The 27,779-nt window shown below is 36.5% G+C and overlaps 1 protein-coding gene across 7 annotated transcripts in view; it reads right to left on the bottom strand.

The window, feature by feature from the left end:
- NPAS3 (neuronal PAS domain protein 3) overlaps nucleotides 1-27,779 on the bottom strand; it is a 609,138-nt gene that overhangs the window by 296,452 nt on the left and 284,907 nt on the right. For 5 of the 7 annotated variants that reach the window (XM_086462809.1, XM_086462815.1, XM_086462813.1 and 2 more), the window contains one exon: nucleotides 12,071-12,153. In XM_086462809.1, coding sequence (XP_086318935.1) covers nucleotides 12,071-12,153 — 83 coding nt within the window. The remainder of the gene's footprint in view (nucleotides 1-12,070; nucleotides 12,154-27,779) is intronic. The other 2 variants (XM_086462814.1, XM_086462811.1) reach the window with 1 other exon arrangement.

Consider the following 27,779-nt stretch of genomic DNA (forward strand, 5'->3'; position numbering starts at 1 on the left):
GAAAATGCAACAATACCTTAATACTTGGGAGCAAAGCTTGATAATACCATAAATTAAGAACTGTTATCTGTTTCCTCGGGTAAGAAATAGGAAAGGCCACTTGCCATTTACTTTCAGAGTCTCTCCATGAGGGAGGTCACTGAATGGCATTCTAGAGCAAGGCTTAAGGGTATACACACTCCTAAATTCAGCAATAGAAGCTACAGTCGATAATTCATACCCTCATCAAGAATAATCTCTTTGGGAGTTGGGGAAACTTTTGTAGAATGAATGCCAATTGCTGCCAATTAGCTGTTGGCAAACACTGAAAATGTGGGGGGCAGTAAAAAGTTAGTAGCTTAAATGTGCCAGGATTAGACATGAAGCAATCCTCTTCCTGTCTCACAGCATGTGGCCAACATAATGTGGACTACTATCCTAAAATGCAAATACATGGGGGCCTAAGTAGACATAAGGTCCTCAATGCCAACGCCAGTGGCAAGAGCAGGCCTTTCTATAGGAAGGCGTAGTATCTTCTGAGGGCCAGCCACAGGTTTGATCTTTTACAGGCATAGATTTAGTACCTTACAACTAGGTGTTCAACTGAAAATATCTATTTTTGTGTGCCAACTGCAAAACATAAAAGAAATCAGACACATAAAACCATGGAAAATTACTTTCATTTTCAGGACAGTAAGCTTGGGTTTATAATAAACAAAACCAAGTGTTTTTTCTCTTTTTTGATAGACCAATACAACACTGCATCCTTAAAAATTTGAATTGTTTCCTACATTTTACTACACATTTTGATAACTATTATTTATTTTTACCACAAACAAAAAGAGACCCACCAAGCTTAGCAGGACAGTCTTTTAATGAGATTATTTAAAGTCCCCAAATTTTCGTTCTCAGAGTTAGCAGAGAGCTTTCTATTTCCAGAATTGTCTGCTGACAGAACACTTTATATAAATAAACCTGGAAATTCTAAACCACAATAGAAAACCATTTTTGTGTAAAATTTTGATTTCTTTGAATACTGAAACATTGTGTACAGTCTTTCAATTTAAATCTCACCTGTAAGTGACCTGACTGTACAGAGGAAATCCGAGTCTCTACAGGTCTGTTATACATTAGTCCTCCACTCAAACTCTGACTTTATTTCACTCATTTTCAATAAAACTAACAATGTCTTTCATACTGTGGACATTTGCTGGCAGCCTGAAGAAAGGTGACCAGTCCCATGCTGCTACTGCCTCCTTCTTCCCACTTCCTAAACTACATACACTAAGGAGGGAAAAAAAAATAAGGGGGCGGGGGGGAGAGGGAACAACAACTTTCACCTGATGTTATTTTTTCAAAAGCAAAAAACAAAGTGATTTTATCAACGGGCTGGGAGACAGCTGCTATAGCAAAGAAGGTGTCATCCATAGTGGTGACTGGGACATGCAATTCCTGTTCTCTGCTCTAGGCCTCTCTTGAAACGTGAGGAGGACTTCTGAACTCTGGACACAGACACACACCCATCACAGACTTTTTTTTCTCCTTAAAGTGTGCAGTAAGGGCAGATAATCCACCACCTCTGTGCTAGAAAAACCATGGATGAAGTCATAAAGATTAAAATCTTTATGTTGAGCAGAAGATGCAATTGAAGGGAAGAACAGAATAACAACTACTAAGTGCAAAGCAAGCCAATGATAAACACTTTAAATCATTACCTATAATATGCAGGAAAGAATTTACAATTCATTAAATCAAACCTGAATTCAATCAGACACTATCAAAGAGGTATAGTCTTACAGTAATGTAAAATGCTACATCTAAATAGTATTCTCCTTAAAACGGAAACAATATGAAAGAAGAAAATAATTCATTGGCTAAGTGCTGTGCATAATTAATCCACAGAATTCAGCATTGATTTGCATCTTATGTGACCTTATTAAATGTCCCCCAAAGAAAATGTGATACAATGTAATTACACACAATTACCTCACTTCTGGAAATGTTATCATTTGTTTCCATACTTCCTTTTTATTTTCTGTACAGGTGGAAACTCAGTGACATTTTAGCAGCAACCAATGGAAACAACCACTTTTAAGCAACTTTTGAGATAACACACTTCAGAACAGAGACTATGGTCTACAAGCCTGACTCATTTATTCAACAATATTTGTATTACATTAAATGTTATGTGCTTTAAAGTCTGTATAAAGGTGCTTGCTCTTTCCAAGTAAAATCCAGGGGATACAGAAGAGCATCTGGGGCTCCATCTTCTGTAGAAGTGGGGAAGGTTGAACACACAGCTTCCATGTCAATATTCAATTTTTATGTTTATTTAGACCTCACAGTTGCAAAAAACCCACAAAAGTTTGAAAAAGTGTCTAGCAGATAGCTGATATGATGAAATAACTCAGAGTTAAAGGCAGCCTTAAACAATAGCATTCACATGAATCTCAACTGTCTGTGCTCCATTTAAGAGTTCTTTATACGCAGACTCCAACATTACCCTTTTCCAGCTCCTGTCGAAGAGGGCATATAGGACTGCCCTTCACTTCCATTGCAGAGGAATACAAAGGATGTTTAAAACCTATTTCTTTTTGTTTTCTTAAGACCTGAAATGAGGAATATAGTCACCTTTGAAACTGTCATCAATGTTTTCAAGAAAGTGAAGAAAAATACCACTGTTAACTTGTGCAGCATGCCCATGAAATATACTTTTTCCTATTTTTATTTATTTATATAAAACCAACAACCTTTTGCTTTCTTGATGAATGCTGTGATTGAAAAGAAAGAAACAAGGCATTATGAAAGCTGAACACTTATTGTCCCCCCTTATATCTTTACAAACACCATAGAAAGTATAATTCTTTCTGGTGAACCCACACATTAGTTTATGCTGTCTATACTTTTCAAGTCACCTTACTTCAGAGCAAAATAGGGCCAAACCCCAAATCATAGCTAAATGTAGACTCCATTAAATAGAGTTTTGCTGATGTATCTAAAGAAAAATCCCTCCTTCAGCATCTACAGACTGCAGAAAGTCCTCCATTTCTTTTAATGACCTATTCCCTCTGTCTGATTCAATACAGCCCACTGGCTATGGAAATGACAGCGCTCAGCAGGTGATAACAAAACGGTCAACAAACAGCGCTGAGATATGTCATTTTCTTCAAATACTTTCTCAGGAATTAAATGACACACTATAGTATGCTGTGTCCTGCTCAGATCAAATATTTCTTTATTAAAGGAAACTGCATGCTTTTATATACAGTTGCCATATAAAATGCAGGTTTAAGTGTACTGCTTCAAGCTCCAATTGCAAAACAATTTGCTATTTCCCACCCCTCCCCCAGTGTCCTTTTAGCACATAATCCCCTGGGTAGCAACTGCTAGGATGCTGTACCTTTGCCATAACTCCAGATTGAAAGCCCTGCCCTTATGGAGTCAATCTGATGCACTTACTGTGACTGGGACAAATTGGAGCATGCAAATTAGTACCTTTTGAGTCTCCTGAACCCAGGAAATCCTTTTGCTACATGTTCCAACTAATGGAGCTGAGATGTCCCTTGTAATAGTGCTGTCTGTGCAACTCCTTTAACCTTTTCAGATTCCAATCCAGCCTTTGTTCCTAGCCCTTTTTAGAAACATGCAACATATCAAGCTAACCTCTGTTATAATTTAAACCAGTGTAAAACCAGAGCCATGCCATAGCATTCAGTGGCATTTACACGTTTAAAGTGCAAAAGAGCACCCAACAGTGAAGAGGCCCACAACATTAAAATTTCTGTGAGAGGTTTTTCTACCTCCTTTCAGCTTCAAATACTTATTACTCTGAATCACTTACACTAGTAAAAAATGCTTGATTAGATTTCTAAAGTTCTAAATAAATTAACATCATGTGTAAGAGTTTACTCTTTTATTACAAAAGGAAGATCTTCTGAGAAGACTATCAATCTACAAAGTACTTGAGTAGACACTGGTGATCAAACCTGAAAAGATTCTTATGTAGATTACATTTTTAGCTGCAAAAAGATGAAATAGCATCTATCCTTAAATCATAAGATGCACTATCATCACTAGATCTTTGAGGTCCCCTCCAATCCGAATCATTCTATGACTCTACGATAAACAGGAAACTGCTACTGAAGATGCCTTATCCCCTGAAACGCACACTGCAAAGCAAGATACTAATCTTTTCTTACCAGAGTCCTATGGCTCTTTTCACAATGTATCAGCATTTACACTATTTTCCTGCCTTTAAACTGTGTTCGCGTGAGCAGTTAGTAACTGGACAGTTCATGTCATTCCGAATTACTGTTTCCAAGTAGATTGTGTGTCTATCTTTTTCTCAACATAATGCTTAGTATCCTGACATTCTCCTGCCTTGTTCAATTTTTTTAAAGATTTTGTTCCTAATTCAATGTTCTTAAAATAATCCAGATTATTTTCTCTGGTCCTGTCTACTTAGAAATTGTATTTTTTCTAGAAGATTGTACTCCACTCTGTGTATGTACTACCATCTCTTACATCATAAATCCATAATTTTTGTTCAATTTATACTAAGGCTTTACAGCATCCCATTTATTAGTGTTAGCTCACTGTTTCTGAATGACTAATTTGAACTTTATCCAATTGTCAGCTTTTCTAGATAAAACATGGTTGCATACTGAGTGATTTTAATTGTGGATAGAGATGTAGATTAAGTGTCTATTCTTCTCCTTTATTAAGTTCAATTTCTGGACTGCACTTTGTTGAAAGCAATTGGTGCCCCCTTTGGCTTTATACCTTAAGACTGGATGCCACTCAGGAAGAAAGCTGATAAAAACAGGCTGCACATGACAATGAGGAGGTTAAGATTCAAAATTCAAGTATACAAAGCAGACAACGTGTGCCTTATAGAAATCATTCCATCACAGAGTTTTATATGATCTCCAGACCTTCAGTTCTGACTTGCTATGTACTTGCTGTGGCTTATCGCATTACGCACAGCGCTCCACTGCCAAGAGAAAGTTTGCCATGTGGTTTGATCTGGAACATATATTTCCTCTTAATTCATCTCTTAACTTCCACTTTACTTTTTGCTACTGATGCATAACTTAACCTCTACTTCATGCCCAAAATCTTTACTTTTAGACAGCACAGATCTGTGCTCTCCAACATATCTTCTTTTTCACATTTTCTTCTTTTTGCCTGCCTTTGACACATGCTAACAGGGGTCAGTTGGTAGTCTACCCCTTTAACCCAATACAGACTGCAAGAAGCTGTCGTCCTCACAAAGTGTACCACTAACATCATCATTAGCAACCGCCCTTCACAAATCTCCAAGCCAGTAGAAGTCTTTTCTGCTAACGCCTTTTACAGCCTGGAAAAATCCTCCATCAGCACTACCATCTGCTGCTTCCTCACCTTTAGTCTCGTGTCACTGTTTCTGTGTTGACTAGTGCTACACAGAGATAACCTCATTATGTAATACTCAGAGCAACTGAAAATAGCAAATGAGAAGATAAATCTTCTCCTTAATTTTTTATAGCACTCCAACACTTTCCTGTCTATTTTCCCACTTTTTTCGTTTTCTTGTCAGGTGGGGCTCCCTGTAATAATTCAAATATTGGAAGAAATGAGATTTCCACTCAGCTATAGCCTAGCCAGACACACAAATACCTCTCAACCTAATGTCAACTGTCACTTGTTTTTCTACTGCTTATATGTAACTAAAACAGTCCAAAGTTTTACAATACTCAAACACTTGTGAGTGAAGACACATTTTAGAACTACGTATTTTCTTGTTTAATTGTGATTAACCATACTGTTTGGCCCCTTTTTAATTCCTAACAGTGTGCTTAGAGGGCAAGGTATTAGTAGCTGTTTTCACTAAAGGAGAAACTTGGGTTTCTCCATGACACTGTTAATTGTGTGCAACTCTTCAACCTTCATCCACAATTGTTCATTACTGCAAAAATGTAAACACCTTGCTCTGTTCACTGATCTCCACTTTGCCTTAACAAAAAAGATTCACAGGTTTTGCACGATCTAAATTGGTTGCGTGCTGAACATGCATATTTACAATGTACGGAAAACTACCCGCATGCTCTCCAGTAAGATGTTTTAAGAAAAAATGAATAGTGTCCTTGTCTTGTTATATTCTAATCTAGGTATTATAGGTAAACAGCAACATCTTCCAAACGTGACTATTGTAGTGAAATTATATAGTTAATTCTTTCTACTTTTTGTCTATGACAAGCTTGGTAGAATACCATTGTCCTATAAAGAGTGTCAACAGTGCTGCAAAAATAATAGCAGAAATGGAGGACAAGACCCATTTGGACAACAGAGAAAAAACTCTAATATTAAAGTTTCCTTCAAATTGGGTATTTGTTTCTACACCTTTTGTATTTGATAACATTCATTTATAAACTGGATGATAAAACTGAAGCACAACTCTTAGAAGCAGTGGCTGAGGGAACTGAGGTTGCTTAGTCTGCAGAAAAGGAGCCTGAGGGGAGACCTTATCGCTCTCTACAACTACCTGAAAGGAGGTTGTAGCAAGGTGGGTGTCGGTCTCTTCTTCCAAGTAACAAGTGATAGGACAAGAGGAAGTGGCCTCAGGTTGCACCAGGGGAGGTTTAGATTGGATATTAGGGAAAATTTTGTCTCTGGAAGGGTTATCAAGCACTAAGAACAGGCTGCTCAGGGAAATAGTTGAGTCATTATCCCTGGAGGTGTTTAAAAGACCTGTAGATGTGGTGCTTAGGAACATGGTTTTGTGGTAGACTTGGCAGTGTCAGGTTAATGGTTGGATTCAATGATCTTAGAGGTCTTTTCAAACCTAAACGATTCTATGATTCTATATGGTAGTGGCATCACTTGTACTGATTTACTAGAAACCAGAAACGTTGCATTCATCCCACGCATTTACCTCACAAATAATAAGGGACCCACTCTGAAGAACAGTAGCATAGTATGTTGACATACAGGATATATTTGTACAGTTTCATGTTAGTCTTATAATTAGTGCTAGATTAATTAATAAAAGAAATTGAAAAAATAATATAAAACTATTAGAATAAGGGACATCTTTCAATTGTTCACAATGCTAGCAATTCATTAAGCTTCTTATGTCCATAGGGTGTGGGTGGTTTGGTTGTTGACTAAATACAGAAAAGCTGAAATAACCTAAATGGGTCTAGTAACCTGTGGCTTCTCTATAGGATGGAGGTAAAGACACAACAAACTCCATGAAGTTCCATCCACAAGCTGAGGCTTCCAGTGGAGCAAAAAGGATTTGAACTATGTTTACAAAATATCAGGTTGTCTTTCATTCACGGAAAGCCTGGGACTACTGCATGGAGTAAAGTCAAATTGCAGCATTTGAGCCATACGTAGCTTCCAAATTCTTCTCCCATTCCAAGATTACTTTACTCATTCAAGTCTGTGCTGATATGGAGGCTTCAGGAAGTAAAACAAGGGCTTACAGACCTTATGCATACTACAGATGACTTCGCTGCATCATCTTGGGACACAACTGCACATCCACTACAGGTATCCTCTCTGAACTGCAAACCACTCCATCCAAGCTAGGTGGTTTGTGTCTCGTAGCTGTTGACTCAATGATAATGAACAATACAGCCTATAGGGTTAGAATGTTTGTATTGAGGCTGCCTTTCCTTTGATCTTAATAGGAACCTGTTTTTTTTTCCCCTTGTGGAATCTGATACTGCCATTACAAAGACCTTTGTTTATCCCAAAACACTTAATGGGAGAAAAAAGGTAAAATATAAAGTAAAAGGGAAATGCAAGTCTCATAAAATGTACGAGTTAGCGTTCAACAAGGCGTAGGAAAAGCTTCTAGGAAGGTAAGTGGGCCCCTTTATGGCACACACTGAGAATTCAGTGATTGTCATCCACTTGTAAATCATGGGTGCACAACTGATCTTGCTATGGGACTGAATTGTTCACAAGATTGGTAGTCGGGGTTTTTGGCTTCTTTCACTGTTAGTTCAGTAGTTCAACTCTATCAATTATATCAAAAGTATCTAATGAGCAATAACTTTAGGGACATAGCAGAAATGAACAAAATCTTGCATCTATTTTGATCCTTTTTTTCCCCCAAAACTCATGGTAGAAATCACAATGGTTATTTACAACAGTGCTCAACCATTGACCATGTATACCAAAAAGAAGAAGAAAGAGGAAAAAAAAAAAAAAAGAGACATCTTCATTGCACTGACACTTCAGCATCTCTCCGCTTAAAGGATTTCCTCACACAAAACTAGGTAGAGGTAGGACAATATAGACAATTTAAGGCAACTAGTGTCTAAGTTATTGCGTGCAGTAATATAATGCCATATGAAAGTGTTACAGTTTCTTAACAGTTCAACAGGCACTGCTGAAGCAAAGAAGGCAATTGTGCAAGTTAGCACTCTTGTATGAAGGAATACAAAATGCGTACCGCTCGCTACAGTTCAGATACACAATTTCATATTATTACTAATACCATCTTTCCATCCTATTCTGACTTTAAAACTATTCCTGTCTTTAATTCCAAGAAGATTTAATTTAAGATGACATTAGTATTTTCAAAGGAAGAACTATATTTTTTTTAAAATATTAAATTTTATTTGAAAACACTGTACATTTTACTTTTAATTGTTTTACGGTTCAAATTGTAAGGTGTGTTCTTTTTTGTTCAAGAATTTTAAAAGCAACTAATTTAAATATGCAAAATTATCTTGAGTTGTTCATACGTGAACTTAAAAGCCATGCAACACAGGAAAATTAAGTAATTATGCCTCCAAGTTATTTACTGCAATTAAGCTCATTTATCATATGCAAATTAGTGCAAACTGGTCTCATTAGTTACTAAATTACTCAATATGAGCTGAACAATGTAGCACTCCAGTTTGTAATGAAAAATCCCTGTAGAGGCAAGCAGTATCAATTAAGCTAATTTGCATATGCAAATATATTCACTAACTTTCCCTTTTCTCTATATTTAGTTCTACACTTCCTGATCATTCCTGATTATATGAAGAATATGATTTTACTGACCCTTTTCCACACCTTCTGAACAGCAATGAAGTTACAGAAAAAATCCAGGGGCTCTGAAAAAATTAGTAATCTTGTTGCTAATTTTTAAAACTACTTTCAGCCAAATTTTTGAACAACAGGTACCAGAAGTAATATTTTTTTTTACAGGATTTATTTAATAAACAAATACAAAATATATACACAGAAATGTAAAACTGAAGATGTCCTTACTGAAGTCTATTCTCATTATATCGCCACTTTTCAGAAGAACGTAGCAGAAAGCACACAATTTGGCAAATCAAAAATCTTGTCAAAAATTAACTAACATATTGCCATTATCTATGTTTCTCCTCTATTACAAGCATTTCTACTGTTCATCATTCAGGTGATTTTACTTGGAAAACATTTACGAAGACTTTTTGCTCTGACATGAAGATTCTGATATAACATTTGGGCATTCGTGTTTTGTGGTGTCTTTTTTTCCACAAGCACACAGTGGATAGCATCTTTGGCTTCAAACCTACTGTGGAAATCTCTTCAGCATGATATACATCAATCGGCTGTGGCTTGGAAATATTTCGACATGACTAACCGACACTACTTGCTTGTAGAATCAAGATGTAAAATATCACAAGATGTGCCTCCATTTCTCTTTTTACAACATCACTATAAATAATCTATATCCACTTTTTAAAAACATACGGTGGTATGCTTCTCATGTGTCTGTCAATAAATCTTGAAGTATCAAAATATTAGAAGGATTAGAGAGGCTCCTTAATTTCTGAGCTTACACTTTACCCAGTCTTCCAAACATTAATAGCAAAAGGGATTAAACAAACTGACTACTAATTCAGCTTCCTCAGATGGCAGACTCTGAAATTAAACACAGGTATTCCCAAGGTATAATCAAGGTTGTTTACTTCACTTGCAAACAATACTTATCACAACACTGCTTTGAAAATCATTTCTAGGAGCATCAGGCTAAATGAGAGCTTGTTAGAACTGTATTCCACCACAGAATCTGTCTGATTGTCGTTTTAAAAATCATTTTGTCTTCTGGAGATTATCTTTCCATCTATAAGACCACAAGGCAGTACTTTGAAATTCATTCAGATCTGTTTAAAGTGCAGTTGAAACCATGACCTACACTTTCCTTCCAAGTGTTGATTACTCTGCTAAAATAAGACAAGATTTTAACATATCATGATAAACTTGCCACCATTACTAATTCATTTTGTCCTTTATCCATCATCACCAGTCTATTCTCTTTTAAATGTCAGAGTGAAACCTTCTATTATCAATTGAGAGATTAATGGGAATAATTTGGTAAAAGCACCACCCTCCCTGAAAAGGCCACACCTCAACACATATTCGATACAATGCTGATGGTAATTTTGACTGAAAATTCTCAGTTACAAGTACAAGTGCAATACAGGTTTTTTTACTAGTACTACAATAAAATTATATCCTGAAAACACCTTAATTTATCACATATAAGTATAAAAACAAAAAACAAGTGTGAATCTAGCTTAAATAACTAATAAAATCACTAACTGTTTTAATAGGCAATAAGTGAAAAACTCAAATGTCAAGTAGTTTTTAAAGTGGCCATCCTAGGATTTTTCGTTTTCATTCATGAAGGGTTGTGCATAATACCCAAGAAGTATATATAAATCAGTCTCAATGAGGTTATATCTAGATAGCTGCTATTATTCATACTGTAAAAAACATGCCTTTAGGATATATAGTACATGTTTACATACTCAAAACAACACACAAATTACATAAATTGAAACACCACAAAACTGCTATATCTTCATTCTTTCTACACTTATGAGACAGCATAACAGTGTTTCTAACATGCAAACATCATACTATAGAAACTGGTGCAGACATCTTTGATACAGTAACTATAATACCAGCATTTACTTACAGAATCAAGAACTCGACCTAGACCTGTGTCAAGAGTGTACAGCTAGGTAAATCACTTCATTTTTTGGTTTTTTTTTTTTTTGTTCCAAAGAGAAATTCATTCTACTAGTTAATTTCATGTTTTCCTAAAATTATCTTTGTTGCTATTCTGCATTTACTTTATAAAGATGTAAAATCTGACATTATCCATAGTGTTTTTGAATGCCACAGCTGAGTTAGTACAGAGATAGCTCTCAATCATTTCAAATTAAGTGGAATATTTCTCATTATAATATCCTAATTTACCTCTTTCATACCTCTCAAAGCATAATACACTAAGCAATATACTTGCATTGAGAAGTTGTGCACATTGCTAAATAAGAGTTACCAGTGCTGCACTTAGTAAGGCCTACGTGGTTTTTATTTCTGTAGTGCTGGGTTTTTGCCTTGCTGACAAAACACATCCCATTTTGTTCTTAACTGCTTCTGCTCTGTGTTTGATTACTGCAACTAATTTACTAAGAAAGGTTGTAGTAACCCTGACAAAACAAAGCATGCGTAAGAATGTTTCCATCAGGTCATTGTTTTTCAGTTTAATCTTGCTGGCATATAATGACTTGTACAGTGTGACTAAATCCTTTGACAAATATCAGATTAGTTTTTATCCCATAGCTAAGGAGACCTAAAAGGCATGCTGCTGTTCATTTTTTTTTTCTCTTTGCAGATCATTGCAAATTTGTGATATATGATTGTGACAACTGGGACATCAGAGAGGAAAGCAGTGCTCATAATCCAAAGCGGGGGAAACGCCTGACAACCCTGCCCCGAAATCTATAAATGACACACAAACCAAATCAAATGACCAACACAAAATAGTTTTGTGCACACAGACATACAAATACATAAAGGCATTCTGCGAGCAAACACCTACTGCACAGTTCTGAACAACAAAATATTATGATTCAGCTAAATAATACTTGCCCTCCCTCTCATTAACATTCTCTCAATCACAGACTTTCTAAAAAGAAGGAAATATGAGCTTTAAAAAAAAATGAATCTCATTAATAGAAGTGCTGATAACAATAATACTCAAACTATTGGCAGAAATATGACTAGCTAGTTATTTCGATTTTTCTTGGAAAAGCCAATTTTTTACCTGTAAAATATGACTTCCCAAATGTGATTCAAATACTTCAATGGCAAGGGCACTGGGACTTCTCCTGCGCTGGGCACCTATAACTGAATAAAAAACAGTTATGTTGCAAGGTCTGCACATTCATTTCTAATGCACCCCTATCATACCGTTTGACATAATTTTCAGTAGTTTTCAGTGACCCAAATTTGAAAGGTAAAAGAATTTTTTTTTTTTTCCAAAAGTTCTATTCAAATGTCCAAGAGCTTGGTAAATGAATAGTTTATTCAATTATAGTCCAGGTCCCTGTAGAGGTTGTTTTTTTTTTTTTTTTTTTGCATATGGTGATGATGGCATGCAGAATTTAGCGAAAAATACTATTGAGAAAGAGGCTACACATAGTGTAAATGTTTTGAAATGTGGGGATAAGAACTAAATATTACTCAGGAATTAGGAAGATATGAGAGATTTTTGTGAACATGTTATTTCTTACTTGAAAATGAAAAGCAGTAAACACAACATTAAAAAGTCAACATTTGTAAACATACCTGAGATATCAAAGTTATTGCTAAACATAGGGAAGTATTGTAATATCCTAGATATCCATGTTAGTTACTGGAACAGATACTTGAAACTTCAGCTTCTACATTTAAATTATGTAGTTTAAAAGTACCAAATGAGTAATAGGCAGTTATGTATCAAAGGCAGCAGTGACTACAAAAAAGGCTGAGAAATAAAACTAATACTACATTAAACTCTCTATGCCAGGAGCATAAAGCCAGCAATTGAGTCCAAGTACAACCAACAGAGGCTTCTACTGCAAGCTGAGGTTTCTTCTTAGGTCTAGGCTGTCTTTGACCAGAGAAAGCTAGAGCACAGAGAAGAAGGTGCATGGCTGTAGGAACCTTCCCTTCCTTTCCTGTCTTAGTGCCAAAGCCAGGCATATCCATAGCAAAGAGAAGAGGTGAAGTTCATTCTGCACCCTTTTAAAGTGCATACAAAAACATTTACATTCAAAGACCCTGATGCTCTAATGTCTCTGCAACCATCACAGCACAAGTGCATCTTTATGTATTGCTCTCTTCACAATGCACAATAAGAAAAACGAAATACCAAGGATTCACTAAAACAAGCAGAATAGATGACTGCCATTACTGAACAGGCTAATGTAGCACCAATGAAAACAAAATACGGAGTAGCAATTTCTTAGTCTTCTATGATACTGGCTGCCAAACATGACATCAGTAAGAAAAGATAAATGCCAGGTAACGATAGTCATATTGACCTAAAAATGTATCATCATTCCTTATTGATGTTTCATGTAATTTCCTTGCAGGAAGTTCTAAGCTATTTATACTGGGCAAACAGGTGGCTTCATAGCTAAGAGATTCAGACAACAGCTCATAATTACAAATGGTGACTGCTGTAGAGCCAGTATTTTCTAAGTCCTCCTCTTTTCTCTGAAGGTATTCAAGGACATAGATGCTAACAACTTAACAGAAAAGTCTTCTTCAAGACTTCTGCTTTACACTGCAACTAAAGTTGGTAATAGTCCAACTGCTGTACTTGTTTTTCTAACTTCAGTCAGTATAGTGACTGACCAGATATGTCAGCATAATATTACTCTTTTACAAGCTTTAAGTACTTAGTCAGTCTTGTATTTTTCTATATTAGCCTTCTGATTCTAAATCATTTTGCTTCTCTTTGCATAGTCTCATCTTTTCTATAGCTATAGTGATGCCTACTATAAACAGCAATGCTTATTTCATGAAAAAAAAAAAAAAGGCATATTAAATTTTCTGGCAGTTTAGACTCCTTTAACTTTCCTTTTGGCAGACAGACAGACTTAAAGATGATCCTTCTTTTGTCCTTACTCTGCCTCCAGATACATTATCAAACATTTGCTTAAACTGGAGTTGTACCAATACTTCTGAGAGAATCTTTAGCTCTAGTTGTAGGACTAAACAAAATACACAGTGCTGTAAAGATTATCAATATTCCCATTACGAACGCTATCAGTTAGCACTGCGCTTTGTATGGTCACTTCATTTACAATCGTAGTAGTCTTCATAAGAGCACTGCCAAAAGCAAAAATGCTGAAGAATGACAAAACCTCCCTGAAATCCTTTAGGTCCTTTAATTCTTCCATGTAGACTGTGTTATATTTTCCACACATTGTCTGAACACATGACTATTCTGAATTTGCCTTCCAATTAGTTTTCAGTTTCCTGCCCATATCCTTCCTTTACTATCCCCTAGCATTTTAAAGTGTATCCATTACATATTGAATCTAGTTCTACAATGTTAATTGTAGGGCTTTTTAGCATGTGAGTATCAGAACTTGAATAAAGTGCAAAAAGACAGTGCAACACTTTTAAAACAGTTTCATTAAACTATATTTACAGGTAAGTCATCAGTTCTTCATACCTGGGACACTCTCAAATGAAAACATTTCAAGGTCAGTGAGTTAACTAGAAACCATGAGACGGCCAGATCTCAGCTTTAAAATTTGTCAGTGAAATCCTCTATCAATGCCTGTATCCTAGAGGCTGGTATGCACGTTGACAAATATCTTGTAGTACTTTCACGCCATTCAGTTCATTGACATTTTCATAGTAGTAGACCTCTTGGATTTGTGTGTCTTGCACTTACCCAGGTGACGTGGAGTCAAAACAATAGTTCTCAATTTTACAATCAGCACAAATATGTTACACAGAAAACCATTATGCTTCCAGTAGCCATACTGTAACTCTTTGGTAACAGAATAGATGTCAAATACGCACTTTCTGTATTTCATTCATTTTCCTAACCATCACTCTTCACATTTTGAGGAATGAGACAAGAATATTGAGACAAATATAGAATAAGGGAAACAAACTTATTTTATTTGATCTTCTGACTTCATTGCCTCATTATTTTACTTACTCGAGCTTTCAAGATTTCTTGATACCTAACTGCATCAGAAGAAATATAGTATTCTGGGTATGCAAACGCATTTCACATTGAGACCTTTGAAAAACATGGCAAACTCACAGTCCAATCACAGCACAAAGCCTCTTATTTGTACTGCATGGATTGTTGGCATGACAATAGATGAATAGACGACATAGACTGAAATGGTTGGATTAAAAAGCAAGCCATGATGTTATTGTATTCTAAAACTTCAAAACATAAACTATAAATACTGAACTGGCTTCCATCACACACGCCACAGCCAGTCATCTCTAAATCTCTCACCCTGTCGATGGAACCACCAGCAGCCGCAGCTCAGCTGCTCACAGAAGTCTTGGAAAGCAAGGGATTTAGGATTTACATCACATCACAACATCTATAAATCAAAGTAGCTCAACAATCTCCACAGACTTAAAGATGTGGATGCACATCTTTTTTAAAAATGTGGATTCCATTTTAAATGCAGACTCTTCACAGAAACAAAATACTGCATGTATGAAATAAATTTCTTCTTTAGAGTAACAGGAAGTAGGGGAAATTAGGGTGTGGAGAAGGCTGAAGCATGTGTACCAAACTGCAACAGGAGTCACAAAGGAAAGAAGTTCCAAACACAGGTTAAATTCTTCTTCCAAGATTCTCCTGGTTTAGCGGTATGAACAAACATCTCTAAATAGGCTTTTTCACATGTGGTCATATTTTGTACTGTCTACATTTAATTGACAAAGCTGAAGTTTTGAATGCACAATCACTGTGGTTAATCAAAAAGTTGACTGAACCAATATTTGTATTAAATATTGACTACTAATAGTAACAAGACGACAGAAAGATTGTTTTCACATGTACACTTTGTAGTGCTGGAGCAGAGGAACCTGTCTACTAAAATCTTTTACTTTCCATGGCACTGGACCATGACTTTTACTATCTAGACTGACGTGTCTATTCTTGGCATAGGATTATGCCATAACAAGCTACTAACAAGGAAAAAATTCTAACTGCTCACCAAATTCCATTGTAAATTTCCTCCCTCAGTGACTGATCTGGCTAAGCATGAGGTGAAGGAAGTCTAAGCATGCTTAATGCAATCTCAAGAGCATTCACAATTGTGCTAGGGAGAGTGGGAAACTATGGAAAAGAAAAACGTAGACTGCCTAACAAAGATTTCCATGCATGCTAAAGAAAGAGCACTTCCTCTTAAACACACTTCTAAGCTACTGGAACACAGAATGATCAAGGACTGATGTTCACTGCAACTTTCTACTAGTAAAGACAGAGTTCTAATTAAGCAGAACCAGTATTCCTTGATGACTAGGCGTGAACGCACATAGCACCAGCACAATCATCAGTTCCCCCTCAAATACTTTTGTGAGACTTTGTATACCACCTTTCAACATAAATTGGTTTTGTGGAAAGTCTGGTAAAACACATACCACGAGTTTTAAAATTCTGTTGCTTTGATAATAGCTTTAAAACTAGTTTTAAAAACTATACTAATGTTTTTAATTTCCCTGAACTATTATTTACTTATAAAGGCCTTTTCTCAATTTGCCTCAAAATCCTTAGTTTTGTATTTCATTTTGTTGATTTTTCTGAGCTGCACTTTCCTTTATGCTTGGAAGTAGAAGGGGACATAGGGCCATCCTGCTACACCATTTTATGATTCTATGTCATCTTAAAAATCTTGGGGCTTTCCTATAAGACATGAGAAGTAATTTGGAAAGGCTTAAAGGCTGTGTTTTAGAAAAGCAGAGACACTGACTGAGGGTCTAAACTGAACAACAGAAGATGCAGTGTCAGGAAAGGACAAAGGGTAACCAACATTAGGGTCAGCAAGAAAGGGCAGTTATTTATGTATGCTAACATCCACAGAAGCTTTTTTAAAAAAAAATTAATTCTTTTACTTCATATTTAATATCTTGTGATGGCTATGTTTTTTTTTCCATTGATTGTTCTTTGCTATCCCATTTATGACTGATTCTAAGTCTTGAAAGAAATCTCCAGCAAGAGTGAACTCCTCTGCCTGACCCGTACACTGAGGACATAAGGCATAGATAATATGTATTCAGATCCTAATCTAAAGTGAGATGAATGATAGGCAACCAGCAGAGAGGTTGCCCTCTGATTTGGAAAGGGTATCCAAAGAAATTATATGATGTCACCAGTCTACCTCACCATAAGCCATCATACGATCCAAAATTTAGTTGTCTTATCCACCTTCACAGATGGGAAGAAGAAATAAATCTCAGATGAAGTTGCAACATATGTGGAAAGGTATTTTATCTTGGTTTAGTAAAGCTATGGGAATCATTAATGCTGTGCCATTACCAACTAAGTATCACAGCAATAAAGTATCAGAACAAATTTGTCACAAAGTGCTACACTTAAGATGCATAATGCAATATATGATAATCAACTTAAAGCTAACAATGGCATTTCAAATCTATTTTTTGTGTACATGAATCCCTATTTTTCTAGATATACACCTTCCAGTAACTGGTACAGAGCATGTGTTCATTACTGGGCAACCCATGGTCGAGAAAGTAAACCAAAACTTTCCATAGAATAACTAAGAATTTATCGAGAATGTACTGGTTCATTAAAGAAAATGTTCTGTAACATGCTTACATGTGTGTTTCATTATTTCCGATAGCTCATCTACGATGCTTCATCATAAGCTCTAAGAATTAACAGAATTTTCAGTAAAATTTGTTTTTCAAATTCAAGTTGCTTAATACTTTTAAACTTTTTAAATAGCTTTTTTAGCTTCAATATCTTAAAACTGTTCAAATTAAAATGTTGTCAAAAAAGCAGAAAGTACTATATCACTTGTTAATTGAACTGGAATCAATGAATTTGAAGACACATAATTTGTCCTCCCCATAAAAAAAAGATTCAAAATGAATGGACAAAAGAAACTAGAGAAGTGGCTGTCTTAGTGCAAGTTTTCATCTATTTTATGAGCCTGTTCATTTTCCTTTCCCAATTATTTTCATCTGGTTTATAGGTCTGCTCCTTCCCAGAGGATTTGTTCTTTGGGAGGTGGGGGTAGGGTGGGTGGGAGAAGGATACAAGATTTCTTAAGTCCTACATGTCTGTCTATTCTTTTCTGAACTTCTTAAAATTAACCCCCCCAAGAACAAAAGTTAAACACACCTTAAAACTAAGTATATTTGAGATTTTTATGTTCTCTACTTGATAACTCAACTAGCACTGTTTCTTAATTAGCACTTGTACATTTTAAGAGTTTATTTCAGAGTTGTTTTTTTTTTTCTTCACTGTGAAGGATGAAGTCTTTGCTGTGCAAGAATTTCCAGTCATCTAAGCAAAGAGAGTTCTCCATCTGTGGCTGGGGGAGGGAGCACTGGCCTTTCTCCCACACTGTAGTAGTTACTATAGGAACTATTGTGCTTCCTTCAAAAGGGCTACAGACAGGGTGATTAAAATTCTTCATGGGAGAACCCCCACTCTTCTCCTTGACAATGAAATTCTTCAGGGAGAGGGCTAAGCCTCCAGTTCAAGAATGGCAGCACCTGAGGGAGTGATGTGGCAGAGAGAATCACCACTGCTTTAAATTGAAGCACAGGGAAAAAAATACAAGGGCCTCCACTCCTGCCTTAATTTTTTCCCTTCCCATGAAATACAGGAACATTGGCCAAAACTCTTGAGAAATGGGAGAAGGAGTAACTTCATGCAGCCTCCACCATGTAGAGGACAATGCAGAAAGCAAAGAACGCATAATTTCCATCAAAATCAATAGCAGAAGCAAAAGAACTACAACACCCATAAAACAAATAAGGGTAAATATTAACATCCACTCTGGCCATTAGCTCCCCTGTGAGGCAGTAAAATGCACTTTGGCATAGAGGGGAGTGACCATTGTCTCTGATACAACTGAATTAGAGTTACCTCCAACAATCAAACCTCACTTTATACCAGTTGTTTTATAAATATTTACAACGTTGCCTTTTGGTCCCAAAAATCTATTAGGAAGAATTTATACAGAATGTAAGAATAACAATCCAAATAAAGACTGTTCACTTATACTGCGCTCTCAGAAACAGATACAATAAGAAACAGATAACTCCACCTATTCTTCTACCATATGTCTATATTATCAGACAGCAGCAGTCTTAAAGACGACAGAAAAATGACTTTACATTTCATCCCAGAGAGGATGAGTCACAAATAAGGGGCAATGTGAAAAGAAGCTCAAAAATGTTTTGAAAACTGTCAAAAAATTAGATGGGATAGCTGAGAAAGTGCTGCTGGAGACAGCTGCAAGTAAAAGATGGTTTAGATTTTACTGTAGCTTTAGTGAAATTTGGTTTAATAATTAAAGTGAGATAGGAGCTGCCCAGGAAATCCAATTGGGAAAAAAGATTGGAAAAAAATCTACAGAAGCATGTAAGAGAAAAAGGCAAAGTAGACACAGATGTGTGAGGCAAGAGGGAGTGACAAAAAGGTGGGGTGAATTAAGGACTTAAAAACCTAGGAACTTAGCAGTGTTTTAGTTAAATGTCCACTCTGCAAGATTTGGTCTACCAGCAGAAAAATGCATAAAGAATAAGATGGCATGATGAAATTCCCTAAAGTTCAGTTCTGCCCCTGCCCCCTGAAAATAAGTGATGAGTATGATTACTTATTCAGATATAAAAATGAGACACTTATTGGAGTAATAATTCTATTGTCTTATTTTTAAACTAGTATTAAAATTCCTCTGGGAAGAAAACTGCTGTCACCTCTTTCCAGCTTCAGTGCTACAGAAATGGTTAGTGTCACTGATTCTGTTCTCAGGAGGAGGACAGGGTATTAACATCAAGTCAGAACAGTGTTATATAGTGTCAGACTATACTTGCTGGTAAAACTAAGAGGTCTACATCTGTTGTCGTCTTTTTTTTTTTTTTTTCCAGCCTGATCCCAAAGGTTCATGTTATGACATTTGTAACATCTGCTACAAATGCGGAGGTAAGTCAGGCACAACCTTATTACTTCCAATCTAACGCTCCAACCATCCACAGGGCTTTCATATGCCACTAGTATGTCAAGGGGACCAAAAGCTCTTCGATCTACATGAAGCAAGGTAAAATATATTTCTGAAAGTCAAGGAGAAATCTTGCTTTGTTATGTCTCCCCTTTTTTTGTTGTCTTAAATCTTGGCAGTGTTATTTCAGAATCTTCTGCGAACAAAACAGGCAAGCTGCTCCTCCTTAGAGCCAATACAATTGCCTTTTTATGCCTTAGACAGCGGTGTGTTGCAAATGTGCAAGCTCTGACTCACATCCTCCCCATTTTTACTAACACTGAAACATACCCAACGTCCCCTAACTAGACCCTCCTACACAGAGGTCTGCTTTCTTGCACAGCCTTCTTTTCGTGCCTTACTTCTCCCTCTGTTTTGGTGGGCTCACTGCATTGTTTTATGAACCAACTTAATTTTGTTCAGTGCTCAGTGGAAAAAAATGTAACGCCTGACAGACAAAAAATACTCATTTCATCTGTGGTAACAAAAAATAAATGAATAGGGAAAAAAATAAGGTGCTTTACAACTTAGCATTCTTTCCATTAGCTTCTCATTGCTATTGGTGGAGTAACAGATATAAACTTTTATTGATATATCCACAGTACTTGAAGATTTACTTAATTGTTAATGGCCTAAGATCTGTATGCTATGAAGGTTATGCTATCACTGCCGAGTCTGATGCTGAGGCTAGGCATTTCACAACTGTCTGCACAGGAAGCCAGCCATTCACTATGTGGCTACAATTACCCACTGAATTTGCTTAAGAAGTACATATAACCTCTTCTGACAGCAAGTAGAATGTAACTTTAGAAACTAACAGCTTTAGATGTTACTGAACTGGGCAATATATTCAACAGTCAGTATCAGACACAAAAAACCCCACAAATTTCACATTTGATATAGTCATTTAAATTCATAACAAGGGCTACAGAACACTGCATGGTAGCAAAGGAGAAAGAAAACACTGCACCTGTTGATGTAAGCAGTTGTGGGTTTTGGTCACCTGCACTTCTAATATACTCACTTTTTTCTGTCATACTATCACAGACAAATTAAAAGGAAGCACCTCCCACTAAGAACACTGGCAAAGAACAGATCCCCTTATGTTAAATGAACACTAAAAATTTAAAAATACATCAAATATTGCTATTGGCAAACGTAGGAGTCACAGTCACCGCTGGAAAACAAAATCCAGGTATGATATAACCAGACAATTACTGACTAATACATCATTATCCTGCCAAAGTAGGTGACATACTGAAACGAATTCAAGTGCACAACTATGTAGAATTGTTTCTGGATCCAAGGTGAATTTAGGGCTTTACTGCTTTTACAGACTTGGTTTTATGACTGGTGCATGCAGGTGGCAGATTTGTTTGTACACTACATGCATTTTTTCCTTTTTGTGATGCAGTCAGAAGAAGATACAATGAAGATTCATAAATGAAATGAGACTGGGTACAAGTCTGCAATCAATCCACATTTTCAGGGAAGAAATATGTATCAGCTGCCAAAACTGAAATGCATAATTAACTGAGGATTCTGGTAAGGACCAACTGTGCCACTAGTCAATTATTTTTGCTTGTCTTCCTTCTCTCTGTTCATAAGGAACACAGTAAGAAAATGCAACTATTGAGAATTTGGCGATTTCAAAAAATAACTGAATAAATTTAAGGAGATTACCAAGTCCAGCTGTAGTAGAACTGTAACAAATGCTTAAAAATCTATTGCAACTGGTTCTTAATTTCTCACTAGGAAAAAAAAAAAAAAAATAGAATTTTCACCAAGAAGTTTTATAAGAGCTAAGATAGTATTTCAGAATTGCTGAGGACTGAAAAATAATCATGCATAGGCTACACTGGAAATCCTTTAGTCCTAATGAAGCAGACTTCAAGGAAAGTGGGCATACACATCAGAATACTGGTTAAGTCCTTACAACTGGGAGATGGAACTGCTTGTTTTTAAAAGCACTGCTGCTTACAAAAAAACCAACAAACAACCAAACCCAAAAAAGTTGATCCAAAGCATCTGTAGTTACTACAGGGACTTTCCAGCACTTTGGATCGGGTTCTTAATACATACTAAAAAAAAAAAAGCGTTCCATCATTTGTAACAGTCTGTTTCAGTAGTCTTTAAGGAAACAGAATCTCTTGGAAATCACTATGACTAGTAAGAATAACAGTTAAATCTTTACTGGAATTAGAGACATGGTCTTTAAATCTTTGCTAAGGTCAAAAGAATTCATACAGTTCATTATGAATAAGCTTGAAAACAAATTGGAAATAAGAAGTTAACATATTTTCTGTTATTATTGTTATTGGGTCCAGCAGACGACTGGTGTTCCCCCTTTTATATGCAGTAGGATCTTTTTAAACAGTCATGTGAGAAAAGTCCGGTTTTCCTTCTCCTTTAGAGACTGCCTATCGGGGAACTATAGAAAAGTTTGATCAGAAGACAGCCAGAATAGTTATGGAAGTGAGAGCTTAGTAATGAGAAAACAGGACGTAAATTCTCTGTGGCCAAAGAGAACGTTGCGAGTAGGCACAATATTCACTTCAGCAGAGTTGCATTCATTAGCATCAGGAATTAATTTATCTCAAGATTCCTTCTGCAGTGAGGGAAAAAATACTCTTTGTACTTGATTACATCATAGCTAAGATTCACACTTGCTACCTGAAAAAGTGAAGGCTGTCCTGCTGTAAAACAAGCAGCATGGCATTCACAGTTCAAAATATACCTTGAACACATTCACTAAAGTTCAGTGGGTTATTCTAGCCAGATATTTTTGTATTCTCTAGCAAATGAACTGAAAGGCATCAGAATTCATTCCCCACACAGTACTCGAATCAGACATGGACACAGATGGTTACCTCGACTTTGGGGGCAAAGCTGCGTTTTGCAAGATAACACTCTTAAGTCTTTAAACCAGCTCTTTCTCACTTTCTATGAGCACTGATAAATATATCTCTTTTTTTTTTTTTTCTTAAGAACTTTACAATTATACTGATAATGGATTGCATTTAGATAGTTTCTCAACAATTACATTTTATTATACACCCACCAAACCTAAGGTAATACACGTATGCATCTGCTATAAAGAGAAATGATTTGCTTGATATAACAGCTCAGTAGTCTGGGAACTGAGATTTTACTGATGTCCTTGAAATTCTGTTCATATTTTGTTGCATTCCAACATCTCCTTTTAATTCTTAAACATATTATTTCTCGTGCTGCCTCAGTCCAGCTGAAGAACTAGATTTTCACAACTATGTAATCTGTAACCGAAGCTTATTAATTTAAATGGAAAAGACTTTTTTCCAAAGTGTAATACAATATCATATTTAAACTAAAATATAAAGAGTTGAATGAAGACTGCTCAAACTCAACACAGAACACACTTTTTTTTTCCCCTCTCCTGTCACCCACAACCTTTATACAACCTGCAGAAAAACTAATGAGTAAAGTCTGACACTGTTTATCTATTTTTCCCATTTCTTTTAGTAACCTCCTGGAAGACAGTTTGTATTCTGACATTTTTCATTATGAATGTGCTAGCTAAAGCGTGTTTTGGATTATTTTAAATTGTCTGCTGTACATGAAAGAACACCTTATTTTGTTAATAATACCTGAAAATTGGAGAAATTTACTTGTAAAAAATGCATTTCCACTCAACAATGTTGTAGGAGGACAAGTCAGAAATGCAGTAAGTTACTTTCTGTGAATACTGACAAACAAGTGTTTCAACACAGAGGTTTGCCTTACTAACGCAATATTATTGCAAGGTATATCCTACTTCTCTCCACAAATAAGATGGAGAATGCACTAGAAAAATTACCTATTGAGCAAAACTGCCCCAAGTTTTCTAAAAGTATCACTGAAAATTCTGTTTCATACTTCTCTGAGAAATATTCTCACATAATAGTGACTCCTCCTCCTACAGGAGAGGAGGAATCTGAGGAATGAAGAGGCACCTACATGGCTGAAAGAGGAAAAGACACACTTGCTGTGACAGCTTATGGACGGATGTCTTCTGAAGAGAAAGGCTTATTTTGGCGACTGAAAGACTTCAGAAAAAAATAAATTATGAGTTCTTTATAGACAAAAGAAAAAGTGGATGGCAGAAAGAATAAACTGAAAATCAAAACACTGTAATAAAGGAAAAAAATTTCGAAGAATGTAAACTGAAAGGAAGAATTAGGGATAATCTAAACAGAATTTTAAAGCTGCGCCTTGTTTACAACCCTCCCAAAAGCTGCATGCAGCAAAGAAGCGGTCTCCACTGCTGTGTTAACTCAAGGTGCAGCTCCCATGTTGGCATGTACCTCACCCCTGTTCTGAAACAGAATCCTCTAGCTTCACTGAGGTGATGTTTTAAGTTCACTAGTTGACACTTCAGATGGCCACTTGAGTATTGCTGACACTGGAGCTAACAAGGCAACAGGGACTCAACTACACTCTGAGCTGCATATACAACACACCTGTGTTGCTAATCCATTTGTTCTGTGTGGTTCAAACATCCTTTTGAACCATTGGCACATAATACCTTGAGCTGGGCTAAGGGTATGTCTTCACAGTCGCAAGGTAGGTAAGTGTGGACTAGCTGTAAACAGGTTAATGTGGCCACTGATAAAGGTCTAGCTGTGCTAAAAAAAAGGCTATGAAATTTTCTCAAGAAGGTAACATAACTTTTTCATCTCTGTGTTACCAGAGCTGGGCTGCTTCCGGTCCCTAAGCTAGTTTATACTGCTGTGTAAACATATTCTGTCTAAAGAAGAATTGTTAATTAAGTCTTAATTAATTAATTTGTTGACAGTTAATGAAGGGAAACCCATTGTACAAAAAATCCTGGAAAGGACTGAGCACACCCTTTTCCTATCTCATATTTTCCTCTTTTATGCTACCTCAACTCATCTTTTCTTTCCATACTTTTCTTCTTTCTTCCCTTATTTTTCCTATTTCACACTATCTTATTTGAACTGGCACTTTCAACCACACAAGTTTCTCAGGAGAAAGTAGTTCATTATGATCAGAGGACCTAAAACTGTGTTGGAGGAGGTGAAATGGACATTTTCTCAGGCATGTGAAGCTCCAGAAGGCAATGTAGCTGGGAACGAAAATACTGAACCATATTTTTATTAAGTTGAAATGACTGAACAATTTAAATTTACTCACTAAACATTTACACATACACATATCCATCCCCAAACCCTCAGATGCTATGCCAAAAAGCCTTGTTCTGGAGGAAATTTGAAAAAACATCATAGCTTTCATTAAAATCACACCGCAGAGAAGCTACTATTCGCTCCACCGAAGTTTCAAGGACTCATTATCAAAGGGAAGGTAGCCTCTTGCCTCATTTTGTTATTGATATTTAGAGTTCCAAAGGGTTGAGACATACCCTTGTTTTCAGGTTAATCACCTAAAGAATAATAATTTGTCTGCACAGGGTTTTAAGTTCTTCCTCAAACAGTGCTGGCTAGAAAGGACAGTGAAGTCATACTATTCCATGCATCACCAGAGAGCTGCAAATTAAGTCACAATACAATTCACAATGTCAGCTTTTAAACTGTATTTCCTTACAATCCATATGACAAATATAGAGAATATATAGCAATTAATGAAGACACAATTTCTCTCACCAATTTTTGACTTTGATTACTATATTGTATTGTACCATATCGACAATAATTACCGTTTGGGCTCAACATAAGATTTTTGTCCCTTGGTAGATATCTGACAAAATTCCCAGGGAAGTCCAAAATAATTTAATTTTATTAATCAGAAAATAGAACTAGGTGTTTTTACAATGCCTATAGCAGCAAAAGTCCAAAAATCACCATGTCCTTATGGCAAAAGGACAACATGTCATCTTAAGAGCTCTAGGTCTCTTCAAAGCGCGATACTGAATCCACAAACCAGTTATTACACTAGCTTGTGGACAAAATCACTCACAAACTTTTTCTTAGAATCATAGATTGGTTTGGGTTAGAAGTGTCCATTATTTAGTTCAAACCTGTTGCCATGGGCAGGACTATCCTTCACTAGATCAGGTTACTCAAAGCCTTGTCCAACTTGACTTTGAACACTTCCAATGCCAGGGCATCCACAACTTCTCCGGGCAACATGTTGTCTCAGCACACATACTGTAAAAACTTTCTTCCTTATATGCAATCTAAATCTACGCTCTTTCAGTTTAAAACTGTTGCTCTTTGTCCTGTTATGGATTTATGCATGCCTGCCACCATAACAGGGTCCAACTGAAGGATCCCACAAAATAAAGTCCAAGTAAAGGTTTCCAATTCCTCTTTTATCTGTTCTCAGGTTACAGCTAGAGTTGGATGCTAACTGCAGTTAGTCAAACTTATTCTATAACAGCTCTGCCACTACAGGCCCTGGTAAAAAGTCTTCCTCCATCTTATTAGCTCCCTTTATATACTGATAGGCTGCTATAAGGTGTCCCTGCAGCCTTCTCTTCTCCAGGCTGAACAATCCCAGCTCTTTCAGCCTGTCTTCATAGGAGAGGTGCTCCAGCCCTCTGATCATTTTTGTGGCCCTCCTCTGGACCCACTCTAACAGGTCCATGTCTTTCTTGTACTGGGGACCCCAAAGCTGGATACATTACTCATAAAAGCTGGAGTAGAGGAGGAAAATCTCCTCTGTTGATCTGCTGGCCGTGCTAATTTTTATGCAGCTCAGGAAACAATTTGCTTTCTGGGCCGCAAGCACACATTGCCGGCTCATATGCAATTTTTCATCCACCAGTATCCCCTAAGTCCTTCTCCAGAGAGTTGCTCTCAATGAATCCATCCCCCAGTCTGTATTGATACTGGGGATTTTGCTGACCCAGATGCAGGACCTGGCATTTGGCCTTGTTGAACTTCATGACATTCATATGGGTCCATTCATCTATATTCATCCTTATTTCTTCCTTTGAAACCACATGAATGATGAGAAGTGCCATCAGAGCACCACTTCAAGTAACACTACAGAGACAACATGCTTAATTTGGACATTTTTGTCAGTAATATCAACAGGCAAGAGGCCAAATACTAGCACCTGCTGATCATATACTTTTGCATCTGTTCACGATCCCATTTGAGACTGTTTTCTTACTCCTAACTTATTTCATGCTAGCTCCTGTACAACACTCCCAGTCCATATCATGTTGCTTTAAACTTACTGAAAACTACTGTGTCTGGCATCAAGCCTTTTTGGCAACTCCCGGAAATATTTAAACTGGTTTAGTAATTGTTTCTGAATTTTGTCCTTCAGTTTGCTGAAATAAAATTACTTAGGTTTATGAGTTTGACAAAGTTAAGAGGATGTTTGGAGCTGACTTAACACAATAAATTTTCTCTAGTCACCTACTTCCAAAGAGTAAGTAACTGTTTTCCAAAATTGTGAGTAAAGGGCATCTTTAGCCAGACCTCCAGTATGTCATGCCTTAATCCAAAAAATACTTAGATGTTTTATTTAAATTTAAGCACATTGGTAAACTTACCGCAGTATTTTAAATACTGAAGTTAATAGGGCAAGCAATATATTTTAAATAGTGTGCAGGACAGATGTCTATTCAAGTTCAAGTAAAATTTCTAAATCTCTCCTTTCTCCAAATTATTCATCCAATAAAGGATGCTCCTAGGAGAGAAATGGGATATGGGCTTTTACGACCTTTAAAATATTTTTGGTCCAAACCTGTTTTATAAAGGAGTTATTCAATAAAGGTGGGGTTTGATTCTATGTTTTATATTGCAGTACTGCACA

The sequence above is a fragment of the Leptosomus discolor genome, chromosome 3 (genome assembly GCF_034619465.1).
Source record: "Leptosomus discolor isolate bLepDis1 chromosome 3, bLepDis1.hap2, whole genome shotgun sequence".
NCBI classification, from domain to species: Eukaryota; Metazoa; Chordata; class Aves; order Leptosomiformes; family Leptosomidae; genus Leptosomus; species Leptosomus discolor.